Here is a 23154-nt window from a genome sequence, read left to right as displayed (position 1 = left end):
ACTAGTATCAGTTTCTTTCTTCTGCTTTTTTTTTCCTCCTTTCTGTTTTAAGCAACTGCATGATATTAGAAACCTGAGCTCAAGCGACTATTCTCCTTGCTCCCCCCCCCCAGTTCCAGGGTCACCACTTAGAGAACTACATTTCTTATGTGAGTGTGGCTGACATTTAATAGTTCCTCTGGCTGTACTGAAATCAAGCACATTGAAAATAGAACAGTTTTTGAAGTTTAATGGTAGTGCGTTGTGCAACTAACCTGTCCTTCTGCCACTCCACGAGTAAGTGCAACCTGCCAGTGCCTAGGCTTCTCAGTCAGAATAGGATCCTGCTACAGATAGGTGGACAGACTAATGAGGAAAAGGTGGTAACTGAAGTAGTAACATACCATTAAGTTTCTCATAGTCTTTTGGTTGTCAGCTGTACAGTGTCATTCTTCGATAACAGTCCTTCATAATTCAATTCAGTCCTGACTGCTTTATACAAAGAAAGCTCCTGAAAGCCTGCCAGTTTTGAATGGAGGTAGTTTCAGATAAAGCTGTAATGTTCTAATTACAGATATGTTCTTGCTACTTTAATAGTTTTCAGCAGAGCTAAAGTTATACTTGTTTCAGAATGTGGCTTTGAGACACTGGTGGTGGTGAAGTGTGAACAGCTGACACATTTTGATTCTGCCTCTGCTAATTTCCCTTTATTTCAAGACAATTTGCAACTGTGAAAAACGCAATAGATTGCTTAATCTTGGAACACATTTCAGATACATTGTATGTTTTTTGTAATAGTCACGACTTCTTTTTAAGCTTTGAAAGGTGATTTCTGTCAGTCAGCTTGCTTAACTTGATTACCCCTTTTTTACTTTATGAGCACTTATTCCTTAGATTTTTTTGAAATTGAGAAATCCCTCCTGAGTGAACTTTAGAAAAAGAATCCAGTACTTCTTGCATGTGATATATCATAGTGAATGTTAAAATTTAGGTTTTGCACCTGTTTTTACTACCGTTTAAAGGTTTATGAACCACATGAAACATCACTTGGAACTTGAGAAACAAAGCAGTGAAAGCTGGGAAAGCCACACTACCTGCCAGCACTGTTACCGTCAGTTTCCCACACCGTTCCAGCTGCAGTGCCACATTGAAAGTACACACACCCCTTATGAATCATCTAGTAAGTTGCGTTGTGTCACACTGAATCTTTTTGTGGTCTGAAATTTTTAAGTATTTTCTGACTTTGCTGGTGTGTAACTTCAGAGTAAAGCTATTGTATTTTAAGAGTAATAGTCTTGATTTAACATAGGAGCTGAGTGCTCATTCAATTTATGTAACAGCAGTGTGTGTGGAAAAAAAATCTTAAAGCTTTTTTTAAATTTTATTTTTTAATTGAAAGCTTGACTGCAAGTATTCACATTGTTTAGGGGTCTTCGACTCCTGGCTTTCTGAAATGATACAAGGAATTTCTTCTGAACTATAGAATAATTGTTAGATTGCTTTACTTTTATAGATACTTACAGTTGACATATACATAGCATTAAAATTTATTTCCTTATGACCCCAAATTAATTTTTACTTTGTTTTTCTTTCACTTTTCTAGCTATTTGTAAAATCTGTGAATTATCCTTTGAAACAGAGCAAGTTCTTCTGCAACATATGAAGGACAATCATAAGCCAGGTGAAATGCCGTATGTTTGCCAGGTATCTCAAGTGACCGTTTTGTTTTTAATTACACCCCCCCATCTTTACTATTGATAAATTTTTTACAAGAAACTCAACTTTTTTATTTTAGGTTTGCAACTACAGATCCTCAGCCTTTTCAGATGTAGAAACACATTTTAGAACAGTTCATGAAAATACAAAACATTTGTTGTGTCCGTTTTGCCTCAAAGTAATTAAAATCGGAGCACCATATATGCATCACTACATGAGGCATCAGGTAAGCAGATATTTTCAATCCTTGATGGTAGAAAAATGCTAAATATACATAATGAATCTGTCTCTGGGGGAAAGCAAAGGTATAACTGATTTGTGTAGTTGTTACTGTATAAGAATAGTTAATAGAAAGTCTGGAAGAGAATTGTTAGACTTGCTTATGTTTGTGTATGACAGCAGCTTGTTAAGAAAAAACAACTGAATATTCTGAAAGTATTTCTGCTGCTTGATTTCTTCATTAAGTTGTAGTGATCTGTTATGCTTCTCTTGATGTTAATAGCAAACCTTTCACTAGTTCAAGTAGACAAATAGATAATGAAGTCCTGTGTCTTGTAACTGATAAACTGATTCCTTGTCCTCTTAGTAATGATACTGCCTTGTATTTTCACGTATTTAAATTATTATTAAATACTGTTTAAGTAATATTAATAAAATTAATACTATTAATATAATTCAAGTAGTTATAGAGAGGAGAAAAAATACCCTTTCTTCATTCCTACACAGTATTTTGGCTTTGTGCAATATCAGTTTTTCTGGTTGATGTTTTAGAAACTGGATAGCAGTTGCTTGAGACCAGCTAGGGTTGGAGTTTGTTTATCATGGCACTCATGCTTTCTTTATGTCCTCTTTTTATAAAAGAAAAAAGGAATATACCGTTGCACTAAGTGCAGACTGCAGTTTTTGACATGCAAGGAAAAAATGGATCACAAGACTCAGCATCACCGAACATTTAGGAAACCCAAACAGTTAGAAGGGTTGCCTCCTGGAACAAAGGTAAATCTTCATACAGGAGAATTAGAAGGGACAAGGGGGAAAAAAACCCAAACAAATGGAAAACAAACTACATTTTAGTAGCGAAAGTCATAGAGTAAAAAGAAGGGCTTTTCCCTTTTCTTTTTCTAAACCAGAGATTTCTTTTTTTTCCCTCTTTTTTCTTTTGCCACCTCCAAATCTAAAACTCTAAAAAACACTCCTGTTGCAAGAATTGCCAGGCACAGTTTACAGCTTCCTCTTGGTGGTCTGTGGCATTGCTTTCTCTCCCATTTGTCTATACATGGATAGTAGTCCAGTCAGTGCTACGTTCTTGAGCTGTTGGTTCATTTGCCACACACACACACACACACCTTAGCCTTTCTTGTGCTAGGAGCAAAGGAGGTAGTCTGGGTGTGATCTGAGGGGTCTGCAGTATTTCTTGTAGAATATATTTCAACCTGCGGAAGGTGGTGGCAAAAAATCATGTAGAGTGCAACACCTACTTTGCTATAAACAATATTGCTTAAAATCTGAGTTCACCAGGTCTTTTCTAGCTCTAGTATTTGAAGGGTAAAAAAAACACACCATGATTTTCTGTTAAGTGTTTCATGAAGTAAATTTGGGTCTCCTCAGAATGCTCAGGTAATCTTTAAATCCTTCTTCCATTTCTCAAGAAGGAACCACTGAAACTAGGATTTTTCCTGTGGACTTCAGGACTTTTTTCCTACAGTTTTTTAATGAAATGTGAAGATATATGTCCTTTCACTTGAGTGGAAGAAGAAAATTACATTTTAGTCTTACCAGCTCTTCACAGTTCATTTCCTGTAGAATCAGGAAGAGAAAATTACTGAAGTTGATGGTAGTTGTGTTGGTTGGCCTAATGTAGAGCGCTGATAATATCTCAGCCTTTTAAAGATTTCAGGGTCCTCATGATCTAAGAAAAGCTTAGTTAATTTATAAAGTTTTAGTGTTGTTAGACACCTGGAACCAGGTTTAGAAGATGAGGTCCTTCTAAACTATTAGTATGGGCAAGAATTAGTCCTTGGGGCTCTAGGATGAGGAACAAAAATATCTGAAGGAAGTAAATAGGCTAATGATGAGGCAGCAAGACACAGGGCTTTTATTAAAGGGGGTCAAAGTACTGCATACAGTTCTGGTGTCCCCAAAATACGAAGGACATGGAACTGTTGGAGCAAGTCCAGTGGAGGGCCACAAAGATGATAAGGGGGTTGGAGCACCTCTCACATAAAGTCTAAGAAAGTTGGGGCTGTTCAGCCTGGAGAAGAGAAGCTGCGTAGAAACCTCATAGCAGCCTTCCACTATCTAAAGGGGGCCTACAGAAGGCCTCTTCATCAGGGGCTATAGTGACAAGGCATGGGGTAATAGCTCAAACTTAAACAGGGGAGATTTAGATTAGATATATGGAAGAAATTATTTATTGTGAGAGTGGTGAGGCACTGGCACAGGCTGCCCAAGGAAGTGGTGGCTGCCCCATCTCTGTAAGTGTTCAAGGCCAGGGTGTACACGGCTTTAAGTAACTTGGTCTAGTGGGAGTTGTCTCTGTCCATGGCAGAGGAGCTGGAACTAGATGATCTCAAGGTCCTTTCCAACCCAAATCATTCTAATTATGGCACTGACAGAACTGTTTGATACTCTTCTTAGTAGGGGTAGTTGGGCTGATTTCTCTTTCTTTTTCACAGCTACATTATTTTTTTGTTTGTCGTAATAAAGCAGGATGTAGCCAGTTGCAGGTCTGAAAAGAGAAGTGTGTGTTGTCATGGCTATCTCCACCAAAACAAGAGCTTTTAAAGCATCCAGTAGACTATTGAGGCTAAGTTTACCCTAGTCAACAGTATTTCATTATTCTCAAAGCAGTCTTCACTGTGGAGTGTGTCTTATGCTCTGATTTTTGCCTGAAGTGGCTTAAACATTGAGACAAATAGAAATGGGAACTTGGCTTAAATCTAAATAGAAAATGTTTTAATTTCATAATTGTAGGTGACTATTCGAGCATCTCTTGGATCTCTTCTATCAGGATCATCGGCTATGTCTTCTGTTAGTACAAGTTCTTCAACATTTCAGTTATCACCTAAAACTAAAAATACCACTAAAAATCATAACAAATCTAATACAAATAGGTCAAAAGCAAAATCAAAACCAGCTACATCAAAGAAGCAAAATGCATGGACCAACAGCAGAAAAAAAAAAGAAGTTACAAATACAGCATTGCATAATCTAAGGTAATATATTGGCATTAAAAATATCTTCATACTTTGAATATAAATAATCCATCACAATGTCTCTTCTAATAACTTCTAATTGATAACTTATACTGCAGTAGAGAAGATTAGTTTTGTAGAAAAAGCTACTGGTACTGTTATTATAATTCTGAATCTTCATTCACCAATTTTGTTGGTGATAGACTACTTTATGCTGCAAAGACATTTGTCCTGGAAACTTTCCTGTCTTAAATTTAGATAATTTTTTTTTCTGCACAGAGCCACAGAGTGTTGAAATACTGACTCATGAGTCAGATTTATGTTTAAAAGTGACCTGAGGACAGGAATACATCTGCCTGCCTGGGTGTTCTTTGCAAGCTTTCTGATGGAGGGAAAAGTATTCCCCCCTTCAATTTTTTTAAGGGGTTTGTTTGAACATGTTATTTGAAAGGTCAAGTCTTGTCTGTCCTAGGAGATACCTTGATGTTATTGGGAATGCTGTCTTTATATTTACAGTTAACTGGGTTCTGTTATCCTTGTGTTAATAATTTAATGGGTGTTTTATATGAGTTAACGGTTTTCTTTGTCAGAGATTGTAGATGTCTGATTTCCAGTAAGGTGCTGATGCTCCCAGTGCATAGCTCTCCAAGAACATCCAGAATTGGGGAACGCCAGAATTACATTCTTGCCTTGTAGATATTTCAGAGGAAAGTGGAGAATATCAGGGGTGACAGGAAAACCCACAGCTTTTTCTGTGCCTTGTAGTGGATGAAGCATTTCTTTGAAACCCTTCTCAAGTACATAGAGACAAGAGCAGCAGCTGAAGTTGGAGGTTCCTATCTACTGCAGTATCTTCTTGGCCAGGAGTTGCCAGTAACAGATGCTTATATTAACTCACTTTTTTTTTTTATTAAGATGAGAATGACAGCATAACTTGAGGAAGAAGGGAAACAAAAAGTTTTTGTTATGTGTGCTATGGTAACCTTTTAAGTATTGCATTTTTAAGTTCCTCAAGTTGGAAGTAGGCAAGCTTGCTACTAACTTAAAGCAGTAAGTTTGGAATAGTTATCTTGTCTTAAAATGTTGATATTAATAGTTACCTTTTTCATATTACTATTAGGTATCTTTCAGGAGTTCACAAATGCATTGAATGTTACTCAGAAGTAAAAGATTTTGCAAGCCATTTTCCTGCTTATGTCCACTGTAGCTTATGCAGATACAACACTAGCTGTAGCAAAGCATATGTGAATCACATGATGAGGTAAGAACTCTTCAAAAATTGATTGGGTTGTCAAATACTTCATAAATTCATATAAGGTTTCTTAAGTGTTTCTGTTAGCTGAATTTTGAACTGGATCATAGGACTGGTAAGGAAATGTGTGAAGTTGGATTTTTGCTTTATAATGAGGGCCTAAACACAATGTTCTTGTTTTGCCTTAAAATTCCAGCAGTTCAGGAAGTGTTTTGTCTTTGCTTCAGTTTCTGTGAGATCTTCCATAATGATTTCAGCCAGACTTAGCAAATAGTGACTAATTGTTGCAAGTTCCCTGGGATTCAGATGGAATGCCATATCTGATTTTACAAGTGTTGAATGCATACAGCCACAGATACTGCTAATGAAATCTGTGCACAGACTACCATGTAAAGGATGTCTCAAATAACATGCTAAAGTGGATACCTTTTCTTAGACTACGTCTGGTCAACTGTTAAAATAACATCTCATTTTGCAGGAGTTTTGTCACTGATTGTAAGGCAGTGTGGGGTTTTAGTGATGACAGCTCTGAAAAGCCTCTTAAGAAAATAAATGTGTTTGTTTTCAGAGCAATAGAATTATACTATTCAATAATTAACACATAGCAGTGACAGAAAAACAGAACTTTGAAAACATACTTGTTTATCTTCTGCCCTAAACAAGCCAAATATTTTGCATAAAAATATAGAACGCAGTTGTCTTTTTAAATTTGTGCATGTATAAAATGCCTTGGTATTTTTGAATGCTAGAATTCTTGAATTTATGACCCAAGTCTTTCCAAGTTTTTGAATGCTTTGTATGTTGACCTATTCAAAATAATTTCAATGCTTATGTAAGTCCTAAACTGAAGTATGATTTTATGGATATAAACCATTGGTTGCAGGCTTAAAAAAACAGTTAAAATTAATGTGCTTAATTCTGGTTGTATGAGAGGTTTACTCCAGAAAAGGGGGGAGAAATCTAAGGTAAACTGTTCCTACTGTTGTCCATGTTCTGGGTTTTGTAAAATTCAGCCATGCAATAAAATAAGCAGTCTTTTGTCTTTGCCTCCTTGACAAACTAATGCTCCCCCTGCTTTGACCCCCTGCAGCATCTATCATAATCTTTTTTGGTGAGTGTAAGGAACAAGGGATGGTGAGGAGGAAGGTTGTTAAAGGAAGGGTGTTTTTGCAGTAGCAGCCCCTGTACTCAGCCGCTTGCTTTTTTGTTTCATATGGGAGTAGTGTTGGCACGTAGTTAACCTGTATAAGAGAACTTAGAGGTTTTCTAAAAAATTTCATTTATCTCATTTTAAGCCATTTCTTTATCAAGTGTGAATTCAGCAAAGCTTTGCTTTTCTGGAGCGGTGTATGGCTATAGCCATGGTACTTCAAGAGCTAAACTGCTGAAGGAAGCAATGTAACTATGTTCTTGCAGGACTGTGCTGACAAAGTTAAGCCTTGTTCCTGTTATTTATAAGAGAGTCAACATTCTAATCTAGAACTGATACTCACAATTCTGTAAGCTTTCAGCAATTTAATGTTTTAGGGTAATGGAGGTCAGTAGCCAATCTTTCCGTTTTCGTGCCTTGTCATAACTAATGTACAGTGTAGGGAATAATGTACTCAAGAAAACCAGTCTTAAGTGCTAATGTTTTCATATGTTCAGTTTTCACAGTGCTCGTCCAAGTAAAAGATTTTGGATCTATAAGAAGCATTCAGAAGAGCTACGGTAATTCAGCTTTTATTAGTTACATATCATTGTGGTTTTACTTTCTGATAGTGAACCGTTTTGTTAAATGAGATTAGAGCCTATTGAATTTCTGGGCTTCCACGATTTAGGAAGAGCAAGGAAATAAAAACTTTAGCTCTTCCACTAGCAGTATTGTGGTCAGTGACAGCTATTTGTTACTTGTCCACATTTAGTAACTTCTGAGCAGTTTTAAAAACTTTGTTTCTTTATGTTCTGTTTTTTCCTAATATGCACAATGGGAAGGGGGCAAGGGAAACAAAAGAATGAGCAAACAATGCCCACCAAACCCAAGAAACTCATGCTTCACAGATAAATTTGTCTAAAGTGCTCTCTGTGCTATGTCCAGCGTGGAGATGCCCTGGTCATTCATAGGGATTACGAGGTGTTAGCTGCAGTATGAAAAGTAAGAACGTGTTCTTGTGAGTAGTCTTATCTAAAGGTAGAAGAAATTTTATTTTGTTTTTCTTATAGTCTGTCCAGTTGCTGTAAGTTAAGAAAACTGTTTCCACAGCTGTGTTGTATTTATACTTCCTTTTCACTTTCTGTTCTCTAGAGGTGTGACTGTAGTGTGTCTTAACTGTGATTTCCTGACTGATGTTTCTGGCTTGGATAGCATGGCCACACATCTGAGTGAAAGCCACACTCATACTTGTCAAGTTGTTATAGAGAAAGGTGAGTACATATAGTGTCCTTTTTTATATACGTATACATCCATGATACATATACATCCATGTGGATGTTTTGGCGTTACTGTAGTTCTTTTTTCAGTTGCATTATTGTTATTTCTGTATACTTGGATTTAAAAGTTCCACATTATTAAATATTTTTAATAAAATCTTTTGTTTTTATTTTTAGTTTCTGTAGATATCCCATCTGCTGAACAAGCATCTGAGTAAGTTCTGTTTTCCTGCTCAATGTTTATTTCTATTACTTTAGTGACAGATGGCCAAAATTTGCACTTTGAACTTGGATTTTTTTTTTTTTTTTTGTTTCATAGAATTTTGAGTGTATGATAAACATAGACCTTTACTAGTACTTACTGCTCTTATCATGTCCACAGTTACAAGAATGAGGAGAGAAAATGATCCCTGCAGCCAAAATCAAAGGCATGGTTTTGTTCAGTTTGACCAAAGTGACAAATGATTCTTGAAGTATTGGCATTTTTCAATTGCTGCTTCTAAGCTACACTTAGAAGTGAGACTGCATAGTGAGACTGTTAATTCAACTTGCTTTCAATACTGGCTTTAGTATTTAGTTCTAAGTGAGTGTTTTATGTTCTTACATAATTAATAAAAATACAAAAAAGTTACCTTTATTGAAGTGGGACAAATTCTTAATCTGTTGTAAATATTAAGAAAATATTTTCAGAATTGTTATCGATATGACACAGGAATACTGTTTTGTACTAACTTTTTTAATTTCACTTTCAAAGAAAAAAATACGAGGATTTTGGCTTTCAGTTTTGTTAAGGATTTGAAAAACAAACCTACAGAATTCTGGAGGTTGTGTTACAGAGTTTGCTTGGGATTTTTTTAACTGTAGAAGAATCAGACATGCTAAGCCATCCCTGATTATCCTGGAACGGTACCTGAGGCTTTACAATGTATTTTGTGAACCTGCTTATCCCTTAATCAGAGGGTCAGAGGTGCATCAGTTGAATCAAACATTTGAGTTCTTGATAAACTATTTCAGGACACAGGAACATAAAGGTCAGTTAGACTGCAAAGAAATATGTTTTAAAAGATGGAAGAAAGTAGTTTAACCCTGAGTCAACAAGGTGTCATTGAGTCCATCTACCCAATAGCAGGATTTTAAAAGGAGTTAGATACTCATGCATGATAACTCTTTCAACAGTTCTTGGGCCTCTAAGCATAAATCAGCCTTCACTGAGTGTTGGAAATATTCCCAATAGGTTATTACATAACTATGAAGTATTTTCTTCCTTAATTTCCGTAAAGTGGCCAGTAAGAGGGGGTACTGGATTAATGTCATCTGACCTAAACATAGAAGTGCTTTTCTTTGCCTATGAATAATAGCATCAGATACAGTTGAATAAAACTGATGGACTGATGGGATGACTAATAGACATTATTTAAAAGAACTGAAGATACTCTGGCAGGAAGTTAGTTTGGGAAAACAAATCAGAAAGCCATATAATAAAAATAAAATTTCCAATTTTGGAGCACAGAATACTGGAATTGGACAAAACAGTGAAAGTAGTCATCTAGGAGGGTGAGCTATTACTCCAGGGTGGCTTGTGTTCTTTAACAGTTTAGATTTTAGTGAAAGTCAAACAATGGGAAAATAAAGTTTTGAGCTGTGATAACTGTGAAAACCTTAGCTTTTCTACTTGGAGCTAGCATTAGGTGTTGGGAATTAGTACTTGCTGAACTGTATATAAGAAAAGGTTATAGCTTTTATGGTATTTAATAGTTGGCAAAGAGGTACAGTTGTGGCAGGCTGTTGTCAGTACTGCACCACAGTCTTGCTGTCTTGAGTGTGTTATAGAGATGTCAAGCATGTTGGATTACAAAGTAAGTATTGCTTAGAAATGGATGCGTGAGTGCTGAAAAGGTTTGAGGTGGAGTCAAGAATATGTGCAAGCTTCGTTCTGCAGGCTGCTAGTACAGATGCCAACATCAGAGCTCTTAAAAACAATGGCTAACTGCATAAGGTTAGTTACTGGTACTACATGAGATGATATGTGATGGTGCTTTTTGAAACTGTCACGCTCTCAGACTTAATTTCGGTAGATCTTGTCCTGTCCCATGTACTAATTTTATAATACTTTGGACAAGAATATATCATTGCTAAACCTGAAAGCATTGAATATAGCTGTGTAGGAGATATTTTAAAAGTCATTATTTGCAGTACAAAGTACACGCAGAAATGCACATCTTTTTGCAGGATGGTTCTTCATAGTACTCTGGTTTGCTTTGGAAGAAGAGGAACTTGCAGACAGTATTCATAACTTGTGCTGTGTAGTTTCTCCATGATCTGTGAACATTTCTTTTCATTCTTTGACCTATAATTCAATGAGATATGACTTGTTCATGGGGCTCTTTAGAGTTACTTCATCATCAGAAGCAATGACTTAACAGTCTTGAAAACTTTTGGATCTTCTCTTGCATCTCTCAGATGGTATCTTTTGGTATCTTTTACTATGTATCAGACTGTATGTGTTGTAAAACTCCTCTTTATTGCTAATAACCAGACATGTTCCACGAGTGCTGTGCAGTGTTGATACAACTGTCTTCAGATCACAATCCTGCCATAAATAATACAGATAACCTAACTGGAGATGTTCCAGCTGGAATTGTTATTTAACTTGTTGCTCTGCATAAAGTTGCCTTGTTTGTTTAGTGATCCACCTTGTGCTGAGGGAATAAAGCTTAATAACTATGCCAATATTCTTCTAATGCTCAACTCTCTGCTTTGCGCAACAATTAACATTTTTAAATGAACTGACAGCAGACATTTTTGTTGCAGGGGAGTTGAAAGTGAGCAGGTATCCTATACTGCCTTGGCTCACTGATACATCATTGTGGACCAGAAAATTGAACCCAGTCCAGCTTGGGATTATTTTGGTATGTAAGCGAACAAGGATCTGCCAGACCTTTTCCTTTTTCTTCATGCATTGAAGCTGTGGTATTCTCTTCTTGCATCTTGTAGGCAGCAGGTCTGGTCTTTTCTCCCAGTATTGTAGTCTGGCAAAGGCCCTTCTGTGTTAATGTTCTCTGCTTTGCAGCATTGACTTGCAGCTTTTTGGGGGCTGTACACCTTTGAAGAGAGGCTTACCAGGAGTTTCACTTATGTGATACAGTGTTTCTTTGCTGCTCATTTGCAGTGTTTCTTTGCTGCTCAAGTCTGTTGTTACCATCCCCAGCTAGAGTAGTGTGTAAATGATAACATATATGTGTTGACATCAAAGACCATTTTGTTCTGAACTTGATCCTAGCTTCTGAAACTAATGGGCTTTATCATTCTCTTGGGTGTTCACTAAAGCATACAAGTCCTGATCTATTATTCAAGTAAGTTGCATTATTTTTTTTTGTCTGCCAATGACTTTACAGTATATAGTGGCAAAATATACTTTGAATGACTTCTGTCTCATGTAACTGCATAAACTGAATCTTGGCCAAAGGATTTTATTAGCTGCTTTGCTCTGGTAGCTAAGCTTCTTTTTGCTCCTAAATACTGTAGGAGGAAAGTATGTGACGGAGGCAAATACATCTATTGAGCCTTGTTTCTGAGGGTGGAGCAGCTACAGTTCATTCACACCTTGTTCTTTTGGTATCATCTCTCATCTTCAAGGATACTCAAGCTGCTGAGACATCTGCTGCTTTTGATTTCACTGCTTCTGACTTCATCTTTAGTTCTAGATTATCTATGGCAAGTTTATCCATCAACAGGTTGTCTGGATATATGATGAGCTTTCCTTTTGTCGTGATGAACATCTAGTGTTCCTCCAAACTCAACCTCCTGATTACAGTGAATATATGTCTTGGTTGAATCTCTCATATACTAGCTTCCAAGCAACCTAATAGGTAGAGCTAATCTTAGTCCGAGATCAGTCACTGTTATAACCTCCTAGTTATAAGAGGTTATTTTTGATAAATGCAAGCTGTTCTTGATTTGCAGCACTTTCTGCATAATCAGATTCTCTGAGATTAATCCGTTTTTATCACTATTTTTGTCCTCTTCGCTTTTAGTATTCAAACAGTAACAGTTTTGGTTACAGTGAGCTTCTGCAATCACTGTGAAATTGCTAATAATGGCAAGGATTCTGTCATCCATTGTCTTATGCGTATTTTGTGACTGAGCATCTTCACGCTTACTCGGTACTCTGAAGTCTTGTTCTTTTTGCTATTTTTTTTTTCCTTCTGACAGAAGCTATGTTCCATCTTGAATGCTGCTGTTCAATCATCAGTTACCTACTACAGGTTTTTCTTGCAGGACTTATTTCTGTTTTGACACAGCAGCATTCAAAAAAAGCATAGTGGGTTTGTGTTTTCATTGTGAATGTGCTGTTGCATTTCAGAGGAAGTTGGGTATGAGATATTTCACTTAAATTCATGTTTCTGGCAACAACAAAACTGGAATATGATTACAGATTTTTAACTTTTCAGAAACGTTCTCTAAGAATTTCCCAGAAATTACATTAGATTGACACTTTGATTTGAAGCTAAGTGAATGATACCTCTTTTGAATGCTCATTTGGATATTATCAACTGGTTCTTTTACAGCTTTGCAACAGATTTATTTATTTTTTTTTTCAGTTTCAGACTTGCAGTTAAAACATTTGTAAGCTATGTACAGATTTGTCAGCTTTGTGTAAATAGTTCATGTAGAAACTTTTGGCATCATGGTGTCCTGTTTCCATTTGTGAGTATCTCAGAAGTGTTACTCATGTGGAAAACTCATAACATGAAACCTGTGCTAAACCATGCAAGTAAAAATGCGTGTCTTGACATAAAGTATCCCTGATGGTCCCAACAACTACAAAATTTCATGAATAATGAAACGGATTGGATTGTATCTGCAAGGAAAGAGCATGAATATGCAAAATATAACCCGTTTAGCTTATGCTCAAAGAACTGAGATTTCATTTATGCGTACTTTAACCTGTCTTTTCTTTGTTATTTTTAGGATGTTGAGTGTCACTGGAATTTGGGTTCTTAAAAGACATGCAGTTGCAGAGCAACCATACTTGATTAGCAAATTATTTATTAACTTTGTTTGGAAAGTCTCTTATCTTCTCAATTGACCTGACAAGAAAGGAAATGTTTGTTTCTATTATGCTGTTAAATATTTGTAACTGTGCATCTTTTTGCGTAATAACACTTCACTACTCCTGATAATACTAGGAAGTTATGTAGCTGTCTTCATTACTAGCCATCTTTCTTTTCCCATTCAGTCATTAACAGTGTAAAACACCATAGTGTAGAAGCAGCTTTTTCTCTCTGTGAATTCACATGTAGAGTGAGTGCTCATATGGTCTGATGTCTGGGGGAGAATTGTGCTTTATGAATCATTACCTCTACTTAGAGTTATATTTTTCAAAATGGGGAATTCCTGCTGAAAGCTGAAGTTCCCTTAAAACACATAAAATCAACCAACCAAAAACCTTTCTGTTCTTTTGGTTGTAAAATAGATTTATGTTTATAGAGTGTAGAAACTACCTTGAGCCACTTAAATAACATGAAATTGTTTTCTAGAAATTCTTGAAGCTACAGTCATCCTAGAAAAGGTTACTTTTGGTTAGGGGTAGGTAGAAAAAGGGACATTTGGCAAAAGATTCCAGATGAGTTCCCATACTGCTTACACAAAGAAGCTGTGGGAATAACTCTCTGGTTGTAAGAAACCATGACAGATCACTGGGATGACAGTTGCTCTTGATTTGGGCTCAGTGTATGTTTGCATGCAAATATACATTATTTTATTGATTGCAGAAATGAGAATGGTGCTTAGCCTCTGCATTTCAGAGTCTGCTTGTTTCACTGATTTTCCACATAACATCCACTAGTCCTGGGTGACTCCTTATATATCAAATATTAAGTTTCAGATCAACCTAAATTTAGACTTTAAGGTATCTAAATTAATGTTTTTACTTCCCTGGCTTTTATTCTGAGTCTCTTTGGTTTTATGGCACATCTGTTCTGGTGAGTATCTCGGTCAAGCTGAATTTTTGTGCTCAGCTTCTACATTTTGGGGGGCAGGGGGTTGTGGGTTTTGTTGTTTTTTTTCCCCTCTCTTCTTTTTTCTTAACTAGAAGCGACTTTTGATGTAGAATGAAGAATCTTTGGGGTTCTAGAGAGGCTTCAAAGTATCTCAAAATTCTGGCCCAGCAGGCTGCACTTAACCACAAATGATCACGATTTTATTTTCATAATGTTCTTTCCGGAAGCACTGTAGCTACACAGATGTAAGAAAGTATGTTGTCTTTGTTGCAGTTTTAGAACTATGGGATATAAGATTTCTGATATGATAAAAGTGCTCGGTACATCACAAGGTGATAGCTTTCTATGAATTAGTATCCATTTATGAAATTTCTGCTAATTACAAATTAGAAGGAACTATGTTCTAAACCCTATTCTGAAACAGAATTAAGGTTGAGGGTGTGTCAGGAATCCAAGATAACCCATATTAATGAAGATATGGTTAGCACAAAGTGTTTTAAAGCCCTGTTCCTTCCAAAGCATCATGAACTAGCCAGTTTGTTTTATAGGCTATAAAACATGTACTTGGAAATCTGTTAGAAATTGATCATGTAAAATGTTTCTAATTTAAGACAATCTACAGATATTGGATCCAGTTCATACCCAGTTATTTTGGTAGCAAAACTTACATTCATTCTGACAAGAATAGTAGGATGCTTTGTCCTTGGATATACAATACTTGATTTTTTTGTGTGTGTCTAAATTGCTCTGCTCTTTCACAAGTGTCTGTTTTTAGACAAATCACTATTTCCAGCATACTTGTTTTAAGTTCTTGCATAGAAATAATTAAAGCAGTGAAGCAAAGCTAAATATTTGATGTTGCTTCATCTTTTACTGGTGTTGCTACTCATGATTAAATACTTCAGAGTATTTCAAATCCCTGACCCCAAAAATACATTGTCATTTGATTTACCCTGATCATTTTTCTTTTTGTTAATTAGATGAACATTGTTACAGTACTATCATAGCAGTGTTATTCTTAAATAATCCCTCTTTTTTAGTTATTTTCACCATCTTCTATTGCAAATTAAGATCTGATAATTAAAATACTTATAAATGGTTTTTATGTTCCAGTCCAAGTTGCTCATCAGCTGCTAGGACATAAGTCTTAGAAGGTGTTTATTGTTTACTGAAGCTATGTGCTAAAATTCTTTAAGAGGTCTGGGTTTTAGCACTGCTTTCTTAGATTGAATTAGAAAAACACGTGGTAGATGTCAATCTAATATTAGTATACATTTTTCATACAATTTAAGTTGCTAAAGCTGTTTCTTCTGTCAAATATTCCATACTTTGTAGACAACCATTAAGACTTGCTGAGGTCAGGTAATTTAATTTATGATTAATAACATTATTTAAATATAACAGAGGCAGCACCATACTTCAGCAGATTAAATTTGCCTTTAATGCAGCATCAACAAAGAAGATACAGGCATAAGCAATTTTGAGGGTTATGTTCAGTTTTTCTTTTTTTTTTAATAGGAAACCCTTGAAAGGTTAAATTTTATATTAGAACTGATGACTTAACAGGTTTTGTAGGAGACATACTTCTTGCTATCTCTTTGATAGTGTTTTCTTGTATAAACACAGAAAATCTGTGTCAATAATGTTGTGATAAGCTGTTTATTTAATGTGGTTTTTAAAGGTCAATTAATTTAAATATTTTATAGTTCATCTAATGTATGGTCTGTGTCTGTAAAGATGTTTTGAGGGAACTATCTCCTCCAAAGAGCAGTTGAAAGTCAGCTGCACTGTTTTACAGTTGTCCTAAAGTAATCTACAGCTGTGTTCTGGGTATTTGGGTTATGGTGGACAATTAAAAGAAAATTGAGCTTGTTTTTGCAGAACATTTTTGTTGGGTCATAGTGTATCTTCATGCACTTAATTTAGCATTTCAGATCTTTAATACCTCAGGCATGATGTAAAAAGCTTTTTTAATCCTTATGTAGAATTGCAGGAAGCGCTAGAGTCAAAGTACTGCTAACCATCTTAAGACTTGCTTCCTGGTTTTCATGAGGTGAGGTAACTAGAAAAGGTTACGTGAAGCAAGTTTATCTTACAATTTCTGCATACCAAATAAAATGCTTTAAAATGCTGAAATGCTCTTCCAGAACTCTGAAGTACATCTAAACTCTAAATAAGTAACAACTTGAAAAATTTATTGCAGATTGCCAAGTTACTTCTTTCCTATAAGTTATCGTCGCCCTTATCTCTATTTTAACCGTACAGGATTTTAAAAGTTTGAATCTTAATTCGTTATTCACTAGGTTAAAGACTGAAATCTCCATTAGAGAGAGAGAACCTAAGTTGGAGGTAATGTTTTTTCTTTTCTCCACACAGTTTAACAATATCTCTGGACTTCATAACTAGTTTGAATGTCCCAGACAATTTTTCTTTAGCTATACAAAAACCACTGGGTCATGGTGGTTAGAAGATATGCATAGTGTAGAAATCTAGCTTTGTGCTTTAAACCAGAAAGGTACGGCAGCGTTGGAGGGACACCTTCAGTATGCCTGCCACATGCAAGGATTTCCAGTTTGCAGTCAGTCCGTTCTGATTGATTTATATGCCAGGCTCCAATGAAGTAATGGTTTAGAGCTTAATTTATCATCATCTTCAGGGAATCTGGAAATTGACCTGAAATATAACCTGAGATGTGTGTAAATACTGACTCTAAACTGTAACTTTTGGAGGTTTTTGTTTACACTTCTTTAAAGAGGAAGATCTTTGGAAATGCCTCTTTAGGCCTAGAATTCTGATTTTCCCCTGTTTTCTGCATATCAGGAAGTGAAATGATCTCGCTACATTGTGGTTTGCTTTGGGAATTTTTTATTTAAATATGATCTTTGGATTCTGATTTTAGAGATTTTTTTTTTTTTTTCTGTAAGAAGGTGTCGTTCTGTTGCCCTTCAGAAAGGGTGATCTGTTACAGAAATCCCAGCTGGTAAGAGTGTGGGAGAAGTCCTCCGATCTAGTAAAGATTTTTTTTGTAACACTGCTTGCCTAAGTTGTTTTTTGGTTTGTTTTTTTTTTTAACAAGCAATAATTTTAAAGAAATGTAAGAAGAAAAGACTGTTCGTCTTCATTCACCAGCATTAAGCAAGATTCTCAAACATACACAGTAACACGTTTCCGTTCCGTAGACTCCATTACCACTTCAGATGTGTTTACTCTTAGTTTTTCTTTCCCTTTTTTTTTTCTTTTTTTTTCCTTTAATCCCATATTGTGTTTTAGCATTTCAGAATATGTTGAATTTGCAGTTTTTGCTTCATAAAACTGTGTTCTGTTATCCTGGCTTTCATTTTAAAATTAAAAATATAGCACACCCCTGCCTCCCAAAAAAAAAAAAAGGCACTAAAAGCAAACCAGCACTTGTACCTTAACCTTTTTTGCTGGAAAAGATGGAGAATACAGACAGAATAGCCTACTTGGGTGTTAGCTGTCTGAATTTACAGAAAACCTGAACCAAGACCTTTCAGAACAGTGATGAGCTGCTCATTCCATGTGGCCTGGGCCATGTGGAACCTCAGGTTGTCTTTCCAGAGTGCCATGGAACGCCTGTTACTTTGCTGCAGTCGGATACTTGACATTTTGGCAGTTTATTGCAATACACAGTAAGAAGACAAACACACAAATTTGTGGAATTGGTTACGTCAATCTAGGGAAATAATTGGGATCTTGTACATTGTCTTTTGGTGTACATTGTGGGCGGATTCATACTTCATATAATTAATCTAAATATTTTATTCCAGATACCACAGCCTGAAATGTCGTGTTCTAGTTAGTGATTTTTCACAGTTGTTGGTGCAAATTTAGCCTTTAAAAGCTTAGTCAAAATGTAATTGTAGTTACTTGTTATATATGCACTTACAGTCAGAGCTTCCAGCTCATTTCCTCAAAGAGAAACCTGATTGTTACCATGCCTCTGGACTGCTCTGTAAACCAAACCAGCATTTGGGAACAATCAAGGAATGTGCCTCAAAGTGATTGTGTTGTTTCACACCAAGCAGTTAACTTAAATGCAGCTGTAATACAGGTTTTGTTACCTAAGAATACTCTTCCATCTCTTGGATTCAAAATTATGTCTTGTACTACTCCCTTGAAGTAGTCTTGCTCTAAAAGCTGATTTCATATAGACAATATGGTGGGTAGTTCATTAGTATAGCCAGTATTTGGTAGTCTGGCCACAGTTTGTCTCGTGCTTTAGAAAATCGATTCATTGTCTTCATTAAAAGTCACATTTTCACATTTTCCAGTCTTTTTGATGTCTGAATTTTTCATTTTCTTACACTGGAAGCTGTATTTTTGCATGCAGAGTACTAAGACTATGTTTTATTCCTCGTATTGAATGGAAGGCTATTGTTTTTCAGCTTACAGTACGGTTTCTTTAAATGCTGTATGTTTTTTCTTAATGTTGTGGGATTTTAGTGTGTCACAGTTGCTAGGTTTTGCTTATTCATCTGCAGTTCTCAGCAGACATAAATTATCTCATTGGAGAAATATTCTATTTAATTGAAATTAACTGTTTGGTTAGTGGTCTAAAAGATCACTGTTCTTCGTGGCTAAGTTTTACACAACAATCATCATCAAAAAACATGCTTTTTCTTTTTTGCCTCATTTTATTGGTATTATGACTCACAGGAAGGTATGCTGATGAGAGACAGCTTTATTCTGAATGAGAAATGAATATATATGTACATATATTTTCTTCTTCCCCACTTACTCCCTTCCTGTGGTTTGCTGCAAGTGAGAATGAGGGGCTAGGGTTGAATGAAGCTGGGATTTTAGTTACTAGAAGGTGAGGAAGGTTGTGATGGATTCCTTTTATATGTTAAGGGCAGATTTAGCCTTTAAGAGTTTCTTGATGTGAATCTTGTATGTGTATATAAATGTCTTCCATCCAGAGTTTCCAGTGTGGAAACACTGCTCTGTGTGTGTGGATGAGGCATTAATCATCTCTTTATTTAAACCCTTTTATTTTACTTTTTTGCATATGTTTTCAAAACTTCCTATGTATGAAGTGTAATTCTGTACTTGTTAGCTCTGCAACTACACTTCACCCTCAAGCTGCTGTAGAAAAGTAGTAGCTAAAGGTCATGTGTATAAGCACTCTTCCATAAAGAGTTGACTGGATTTTCATATGAAAACAGCTCTAAATATTTACTAGCATTTATACAGCTCTGTATAGCTGAAGTGTTTCCCTGGAATAGATGAGGTAATTAAGAAAAGTTACGGTAAAATTACTTATGTCAAACAAAGCTGATGGGTGGCTCTGAATGTTGGCTTTTGTCTTGGAACTGTCATGAATTTCTGAAGTTTTCCACCAAATATTACCCTTCCTCCACCCCTCCAATAGAAATTCTGTGTATTAGAGAATGTCAGTTACTGATTTTGATAGCTCAATAAATGAGAGGGGAGAGGAAAAAAAAAAAGGAAAGCTTAGATTGACACAAGTAACAAATATAGATTGTAATATGGCCTCTTGAGTTAATTCTTTATTATAAATGAAAAAATAGTGGAACAGGATGAAAATATTCTTACGAGTGAGTTGTAAGATTTCATCATTAAAGGATATGCCGCAGCAGTCTCTTATTCCTGCTCAGAATATTCTTCTGACTTAAAGTAGGAAATGGAATATTCTTGGATTAGTTTTTTAAGTGAAAGTGAAGTTTCAAAACAGATTTCTGAATGTTCATAGTATGTAGCACCTCTTCCAGAATAATAATTTTCTGTAAAATAATTTGGCATATAGGCGAATCACGTGAGTTGTTTTTAATTCCTGGATCAGTAGAACAACATATCTAGACTCTCAGCTTGAAAATACGTAATAAAATCAAAGTAGCAGGGAAATGGTTCTCCCTTTAAAGAGTCCTGAACTGTATGTCAATTAGGTAATGTTAAAAGTGGTTTTAGCCAAAAATTATTTCCAACCATTTTGAGAAATAAAGTACAAATGCATTTAGATTAATGAGATATTTGGTGATATTGTATCTCTCACATCTTCTGTCTGCATGTCACTGTTTAGAGACTACTTCCAATTTAAGTTTTAATTTTTATAAGGTATTTGGGAGACTTTGCTCCTAAGTTCTTTTCGTATATAGAATTTATATCTTAATTCAGACCAACAGTTGTTCTTCCATATTCCTTCCGCCCCTGCTTTCTTTTGTCTGTCACCATCATCATTGGAGCTACTTATTCTGAAAAATTCTGAATGGGTTAGAAATTATAGCTAACTTTTACCAAATTTAAATCTTTACAGCAAAATTTGAGTTCCGTTATTGAAAGGGTGGGAGAAGCTGGTGTTCCTGTAACAAATGAAATGTTAGAAACTACTATTTAGGATTTTGACTATTTGAATATGAACATATGAGCAAATTGCATATAACAAGACGACCAGACTATTTTGTAGGTTTAGGTTGGGTTTTTTTTAGGTACAGTTGGCATTTGAAATACACAGTTCAGTCTGTCTATGAAATATTCTGGTTATTTTCTTTTTCCTGGTCACTCTAAAGCACTGGAAGCATGTGGCTTTATTGAAATAATATGAGGTTTAAGCAATCAGTTTGTGTACAGAGTTCATACGCTATTCTTTAGATTTTATTATACAATAAGATTCTCATTTTTACTTGCATAATTCAATCCTGATTTGTATTTCCTTTTCATAAAGAGTTTTCATTTGAAAGGTGACACAGGTTCACTTTTTCAGTAAATCCAAATCTGTAGTTGCTCAACTAAATTACGGATTTAAGTTAGTTTGAATTTCAACTGTTAGCCTGTTTTCTCACTTGACTCATTAGTATTGCAGAGTCAGTTGGTCACTATAAAGGTACAGACTGGCTGGTTGTGGTTTTGTTTTGTTTTCCCCCCTCCCATGTTTTTAGCTTTGCACATCAACAAAAATTTCCAAGTAGCTGTATTATCTGCATCTGTGTGTCCTCTGCGTGTGCAAGTACAGGAACTTCCTGTTGTATTTTGGAACATTCCATGCGTCACACAAAGGGGACAACTTAACTTTCCTTTTTGGAGATGAAATGCAGAAGTAGAGAGTGGTAGTTGACTGCTGTATTCAAAGCTGAGTTTGTAAATAGGTAAGAAAAATGCAGCTGTTAGTTAAATTCAGCCTATCTTGCTAGGAAAATTTGTGAGAATTACCAAATAGGAAAAGTACAAGACTGCTTTTTGAGTGTCACTTTGTGGAGTACAGCCATGTGTTGCTTTATTTCATTTGTGGTTAAAAATAACTTGTTTTGGTTTTTTTCAGCAAACAAGAGCATGACTCTTCAGACGAAACAAAAGAATTCAATAGAAGTCAAACTAAAAAAGTTGCATCAGCTGAAAAGAATGAAGAAAAGTCATCACTGTCAAATACAGAAAATGTTCCTAGTTTGGAACTCCCTGACAACAGCTCAAAGAATTCTTTGCATGAGAAAGGAGCATGTTGTGATTCATATAACAACAAACAATTAGTAGATGAGAAACAAAAATGTATTCATGGTGAAAGCGAGTTAAGAACTTGCCAAAGTTCAGATAATGTTATCTTGAATGAGCAGACTAAAGTGCATAGTTTGGATGTAACTGCGCTTTCAGCAATGAACCCAAGGGACTTAAAACTAACATTAGGTGAAGATGTTAGTTTTGAGCAGTTCTTGAGAAAAAGAGATGAACCTGAATCCATTAGTTCAGACATTAGTGAACAAGGTAGTATTCATTTGGAGCCTTTGACTCCATCAGAGGTACTAGAGCATGAAGCTACTGAAATCCTTCAAAAAGGTAACGTTGCACCTTCAGCAAAGAAAGCTGGACAACTCTCTGAACAAACAGATGAGACTTCTAAAGAAAGCAATCCCAACAGAATGGAAACAGTTGTACACAAGACAGATGAAAATGAAGCAAGCTGAAATAATGTTAATTTTATTGTTTGTTAAAAACAATGGTAAGAACACCATGGACCATTCCTGATGAGTGTGCTCATTTTCTAATTACTAAAAACAGAGAGGGGTGGGAGAGAGAAGAGATGCTGAAGTCAAGTCTTGCATATGAAGACAGCATGTATGTGTATGTGCAACTGATTTAACTAAATTTACAAAAGGTGATGTTCAGATACATCTTCCTGTCTCTTGGATGCGATGTATGATTGACATTTGAAAGGAGGAATAAATTCTAATTTTATAGTTTACTAGCCTGGGATAAGATGATTTGTTTGCCAAGAAAATATTTTTTTAAATCCTTCAGTGTGAATATCATTAAACAGTGGAACTTAGTATGGATTAACTTCTGATGCTAAAATGGAGCACACTTGCAATGATGGTTATTGGTCTGCTGATACTTTGGGTAAACCTAACCCATTGGACTTGATGTCACATTCCTGTCTGTAGAAGCATGTAAACAGAATTATGAGTCTGTGCACCTCTGTACAGGTGTAATCCTGCCAGGCTATAAGCTTACCTTAATAAACTTTCAGTGAAAGTGGAACTATTACAATAAAAATATATATTTGTGGGGTTTTCAGTGTGCAGGCTGTGCAGAAATACCTAACATAATTGTATAAAGTAGAACATAATGCTGA

At 35.7% G+C, this 23154-nt stretch overlaps 1 protein-coding gene across 5 annotated transcripts in view; it reads left to right on the top strand.

The window, feature by feature from the left end:
• The window catches only part of ZNF280D (zinc finger protein 280D), a 48490-nt gene extending 25726 nt beyond the window's left edge, over positions 1 to 22764 (top strand). For 4 of the 5 annotated variants that reach the window (XM_061447037.1, XM_061447039.1, XM_061447038.1 and 1 more), the window contains 10 exons: positions 1002 to 1159; positions 1583 to 1683; positions 1775 to 1921; positions 2557 to 2691; positions 4669 to 4910; positions 6010 to 6150; positions 7789 to 7851; positions 8426 to 8544; positions 8728 to 8764; positions 21850 to 22764. In XM_061447037.1, coding sequence (XP_061303021.1) covers positions 1002 to 1159; positions 1583 to 1683; positions 1775 to 1921; positions 2557 to 2691; positions 4669 to 4910; positions 6010 to 6150; positions 7789 to 7851; positions 8426 to 8544; positions 8728 to 8764; positions 21850 to 22486 — 1780 coding nt within the window. In that variant the 3' untranslated portion in view covers positions 22487 to 22764. Of the gene's footprint in view, positions 1 to 1001; positions 1160 to 1582; positions 1684 to 1774; positions 1922 to 2556; positions 2692 to 4668; positions 4911 to 6009; positions 6151 to 7788; positions 7852 to 8425; positions 8545 to 8727; positions 8765 to 11361; positions 11460 to 21849 lie in introns of all 5 variants that reach the window. The other variant, XR_009742226.1, reaches the window with a different exon arrangement.
• Positions 22765 to 23154: the final 390 nt, after the last annotated feature.

The sequence above is a fragment of the Pezoporus flaviventris genome, unplaced genomic scaffold (assembly GCF_033815535.1).
Source record: "Pezoporus flaviventris isolate CSIRO_AGI_PZ_B2104156 unplaced genomic scaffold, CSIRO_AGI_Pfla_v1 ptg000006l, whole genome shotgun sequence".
Taxonomy (NCBI): Eukaryota; Metazoa; Chordata; class Aves; order Psittaciformes; family Psittacidae; genus Pezoporus; species Pezoporus flaviventris.
The sequence above is the reverse complement of the archived record's forward strand: the minus strand, read 5'-3'. Positions and strand labels throughout refer to the sequence as shown.